The 4,748-nt window shown below is 39.6% G+C and overlaps 1 protein-coding gene across 2 annotated transcripts; it reads left to right on the forward strand.

Moving 5' to 3' along the window:
• Positions 1 to 872: 872 nt before the first annotated feature.
• Positions 873 to 4,199, forward strand: LOC129373160 (caspase activity and apoptosis inhibitor 1). Of its 2 annotated transcripts, none has more exons than XM_055050941.1 (6): positions 873 to 1,063; positions 1,769 to 1,960; positions 2,030 to 2,114; positions 2,199 to 2,247; positions 2,344 to 2,411; positions 2,490 to 4,199. In XM_055050941.1, exons 1-6 carry the CDS (start codon positions 959 to 961, stop codon positions 2,945 to 2,947), a joined length of 957 nt encoding a protein of 318 aa, XP_054906916.1. In that variant the 5' UTR covers positions 873 to 958; the 3' UTR covers positions 2,948 to 4,199. The 2 variants fall into 2 exon arrangements, with proteins under 2 accessions (XP_054906916.1, XP_054906917.1); XM_055050942.1 differs by having other exon boundaries at positions 2,493 to 4,199.
• Positions 4,200 to 4,748: the final 549 nt, after the last annotated feature.

The raw sequence follows: 4,748 nt of genomic DNA on the forward strand, positions 1-4,748 counted from the left end.
TATGCTAAAAATCCTAGAATTCACGATTATTAAATATAAGATGCTTAAGTAGGATTTTTGCTGAGGAAATTTCTTCCATTCTTGCTTCTTACCTAAAACCAGCTCACCTTTTATAATTTAAAATGGCAGCTTGCGTATGCTGCTTCTACTTTAAATTTGCAGAGATGTAAAAAGATACAACCTTTCATTTGAAGTTTTCAGATCACCAAATTTCACTTTAATCACCATTTGTACTGACTAAATGCATGTCAGTAAAAATGCATTTTTGTGCTGACATGGATATTAGTTTGATGATCAGTGAAATAAGACATCAAAACTAGAATGTCTTAGGCTAGAGACATTATTAAATTTGAAATTAGGGTTGTGCTCCATGGTTTATTTACACTCCTGAGTCTTGTAATCCTCAATTTCTGGAGGGCCTCTTCTGATTTCACTAATTCCATCTTCATCTCTTTATGCATTTGTATGTCAATATTGAATATAACAAACTTACACCTTGAGCCACTCTGACTTAAGATCTGTTTTAAATCTGGATGTTGCATTGTTGCAGGGGGAAATAGCACAATTTGATAAAAACAAAAAACAAAATTAATGATCACATAATTGATTACCAAAGTTGTTTGTAACAAACTTCTTTTTACTGGTACAGTAAGTATCCATATCCACAAAGCTTTTCTTATGCTTAGTGACAAGACTTGACAGTAGGGATTTATGTGTAAACAAGTAGTCTCAATCAAACATAAAATGCAGACGTCTATTTGGCCTAAAATGTGTATGGTCGTTTTAAATGCCTCTGGTTTCAACTTGTCTTTTTTTCATACGCCACAGGGTGGCGGTAAAGAGCCACGACTCTCACTGCCAGGAAGAAGAAAACTCTACTTCTGTGACGTGTTATTCCTAAACAACATAGCTAGTGGGCTTTCTGTTACGGTATCTGGTTCGTTTGTTTGCTTTAAATATGCTGAAAAAGAAACCAAGTGGCTCGGAAAAGAAAAGGAAACACTCGCACTCCGAAGAGCGACAGCACAGCAACAAGCGCCGCAGCTCAGAGTCACAATTAGAGGTAAAATATTCCGGTTAGCTCATTGAACTGGTGCTCAGACCAAGCTGCAGATGACTTGCAGATACATTACCAGGTCGTACCTGAGAGCGGATGATATGGAAAGAATTATGTTTATTCTCCTCTATTTTTAGAGACGATTTTCTCCACGTTAGGAGTGAATCCTTTCTTGCTGAAGTTTACTTAAAAGTGTAACAGTTTTCCATCGTCATGTACTGGCTTGCAAAAAAAAAAAAAAAAAAAAAAAGCATTAGACATCTAGAATGTGACAATTTTCCCCACTATTTTTTGCAACGACAACAAAAATAAGTTCAATTTGATTGAGGATCTCTGAAGATAATTTTCCTATTCTCACCACACATTCTCAACTTATTTCTAGACTTTGACTGGGCCATTCTAACACAAGAATAGGCTTACACCTGAATACCATTCCTTCGTAACTCTGGGAGTGTGTTAAATGATGCTGGATGGGGGATCTTCTCTCTCTTGATGCACATTTAGCATCCTCCACCTTCCAGTGAACTCTGACCAGCTTCCCTCTCCATTCTGAATCAAAGCATTGCCAACCAATTAAGCTGTTATACACAGGTTGCACATTCAAATGTAACAGAATCATTTAAAATGATTTTGAAAAATAGGTAGGAACCTTGAATCCAGTTTCTTTGGAAAAAGTTGTTTGGCTGAAGGGTTGCCTTCTCTTTATTGCAGGACTCCAAAGATGAGCTCACCGACCCCGAGCTGGACCGGGTTGGCAGCGACATCGAGGAAGGCGGTCTTGACCTCAGCGTGCCCTTCCAGCCAATCAAAGCTTACATCAGCAACAAGCAGGAGATGCTGCAGCAGTGCTTCCACGTGTTGGGAGAGAAGAAGGTTCGGAAGATGCTGCCCGATGAGCTCAAGGTAGCTTTTCGTGTACGGAAAAGTCTTAGAACTCTGAATCTTGTATTCAGACACTTTTATTTTCAATAGGATTGCAGTTTAGAAGAAATCAAAACTCTCTGTTGGGAGCAGCTGGAACCGATCTCAGAGAAAAATCTCACTCAAATTTTAGCAGGTAAGATTTAAAGCCAGTTTAACAAATATTGGTAAAAATTCACCTTGCTTTGTGATGGAAACCAAATCTGTAGTGTTCCTTCAGGAGAAGAGATAACAGCTGGAAACAGTGATGGAGGGACTTTAGAGAACCAGTGAGCAATCATTTATTTGATTTAGAGCAACATTTCAAAATAAAAGTACATTTACAAGTTGCTTATATATGTATCCTATTTATTTTTTTCTTCCAGACAGGATGACAATGTTGACTCCACGTCCTGCTTGAAAGAAAGCGCTAAAACCGATGATGTAAAACAAGGTAATTATTTTAAATCGCCAGAGAAAGGTGCCCCTCTAATATTCAATTCTAAAAACTGTCATTAAAAATTCCTTCGAGCAGAGGGAGGCGGCTCTGGCGAGGAGAGCGACGTCCTGAGCATAAATGCAGACGCTTACGACAGCGACATCGAGGGGCCGAAGGAGGACCAGGCCGTCAAAGCCGACAAGGTGGTCGCGAAACCGGACAACGCTGGCGGCAAGCAACCTGACCAGACCCCTACAAACCCCAAGCCTGCAGCTCCAGAGACAAAGAAGGACATTCAGAGTGACATAGACAAAAGCGTCAGCGAAATCTTAGCTCTCTCTTCAACATCGAGTAAAGAAGAAGCTGTGGAAGCGAGCAGCATGACGTTGCAGCCTGCGGGCGTCGAAGTACCCGCTCAAGGCGGAGCTTCAGTTTGTTCGCCGTCCATCCAACAGCTGGAGCTGCTGGAGCTGGAGATGAGGGCAAGGGCCATAAAGGCTCTGATGAAAGCTGGAGACAAGAAAAAACTTTGTATGACAAACAACATTTAGCTTATTTTGCTGAAAGTTGTATTTAATTCTTTCCATGTAGAGCTTTTCACATTGGACTTGAACTGAACTCGTATGATTTGAGTTATTTTAAGACATTACGGAATGTCTTCATCATTAAAATATTGTTGTTTTGCAGATACTAGTTTTAGATGCATTATGGATCAGAGTTCTTGTGCGGCTTGGAAAAGTCTGGAATTCATTCACAAGTTTTCTGAGTCTGGATTTCTATGGCAAAGGAAAATGGTGCATGAAAAAATATTGCTTGCAGATTTTGTTTCTCCATGCCATTTAGTCATTTTATTTATTTGTTCCTTCTTTCTTTTCACCTCTACTCCCTTCTGCTTTTGTTTTCCTTTTTCTCTCGTCACCCCATTTCTTCTTTCATTTTGTCTTTTCATTTCTGCCTTTCTTTATTTTTCCTTCTTTCTTTTCTGCCATCAACCCTGTTTATTTTCTTTCATATATCTTGTTGCTTTCAAGATCTTCCTTTCTTTTACATTTTCCATCCTTGATCGCTCCGTTTTCTTTCATGCATTTCCACTTTTACTTGTCATTTTCTTCTTCTTTGCCTTTCTTCCTCACTGCCTCACTTTCTTGTTCCGTACTCGAAAAACAAAGAAAGTAGACTTGACTTCAACCATTAATCCTTAACGCCTTTGTCTCTGCTCTTCCTTTTCTCCATTCTTTCCTTCCCTTCTACATCATTGTGTCTTACTATTTTTCTTCTTTCGTTATTTATTCTCCTTTTTTTGCCCTTTTTCCTTCGGTCCTTTGTCAGTTCTTAGTGAATTTTTTTTATTTATACTTGAAAAGAAGTGCAAAAAATTTTAATGTGACAAATTTCAGAATGGAAAAGTGTTGATTTTATAGAAGACAAGTGGTCATTTCCCTTTATGGTCACTAGATGGCAGTGGCGCTCTGTCCCAGAACAGAGCAGGGATGCTTGACTGCAGTAATCTGCAGAGGACAGCCGCTGTATAGATTTGAGTGCCTCATGTTACAGTGGTACTGCAGCTCCCATTTAGCCAGCATTAGAACTGAACATTACTGGGAGCAGCGATCTGAAATGAAGCGGTGTCCAGTCTGTTGGAGTATTTAGACCCAGGTCAAAGTTTTCACACTAAAACCACAGAGCATATTACAAACTCTGCCTCTTTATGTCTAATTCTGATTTCTAAAGATATTTGAATTCACGCCATCCTTTCATTCAAAAGGTTTTCTGTCAGTTTGATAAAGAGTTGCTTTGTCTGAATATCAATCGTTCAGTGTTTGTATGAGGCTACACTCTAAGAGTGAAATAACCCTGCACCCTGCCGCCGCCCCTGCAGCACTCAATGAAATGTGCAGTAACAACCCAGTTGCCTCTTCAAGCTATTTGCATTTAAAAGGTTTATTTCATGGTAGAGGTGAGGGTGGGAGGGTTAAATGTGTCATTTTCTGTGTATTTATCCAAAGGTGTCTTCGCGTTCCCCAAGGACAGAAAAGAGAAGGGGAAAAAAAAGTCTACTTTGGTAAAGACGTCGAGATGCTTGTTACGCCTGCGTCTGGCGTCCTCATACCACCATTAGACGGCCAATTACGATCCTGTTGGTATGAATAAAACATCACCCCAGAACATGCTTATAGGCTGAAAAATAGTTGATGATACTTTCTGAATTCCGACAAACTCTATGATCCACGTTAAAATACTGAGCCCCAGCATTTTCAAAGTGAAGAGAAGGTGATACTTAAAGAACGAGAACAGTTCATCTGTTTTGATGACACCTTTCAATCAAATTGCCATTCGGACCAAGGTCCTCTA

Source organism: Poeciliopsis prolifica, unplaced genomic scaffold (genome assembly GCF_027474105.1).
Source record: "Poeciliopsis prolifica strain line A6 unplaced genomic scaffold, Auburn_PproV2 SCAFFOLD032, whole genome shotgun sequence".
Lineage (NCBI taxonomy): Eukaryota > Metazoa > Chordata > Actinopteri > Cyprinodontiformes > Poeciliidae > Poeciliopsis > Poeciliopsis prolifica.

What these genes read in the sequence shown, in the direction of transcription:
- LOC129373160 (XM_055050941.1), top strand. Translation starts at nt 959, where the DNA reads ATGCTGAAAAAGAAACCAAGTGGCTCGGAAAAGAAAAGGAAACACTCG. An exon ending in GGAGGGACTTTAGAGAACCA is followed by an intron (nt 2,248 to 2,343) that starts GTGAGCAATCAT and finishes TTTTTCTTCCAG; the next exon opens with ACAGGATGACAATGTTGACT. An exon ending in AACCGATGATGTAAAACAAG is followed by an intron (nt 2,412 to 2,489) that starts GTAATTATTTTA and finishes AATTCCTTCGAG; the next exon opens with CAGAGGGAGGCGGCTCTGGC.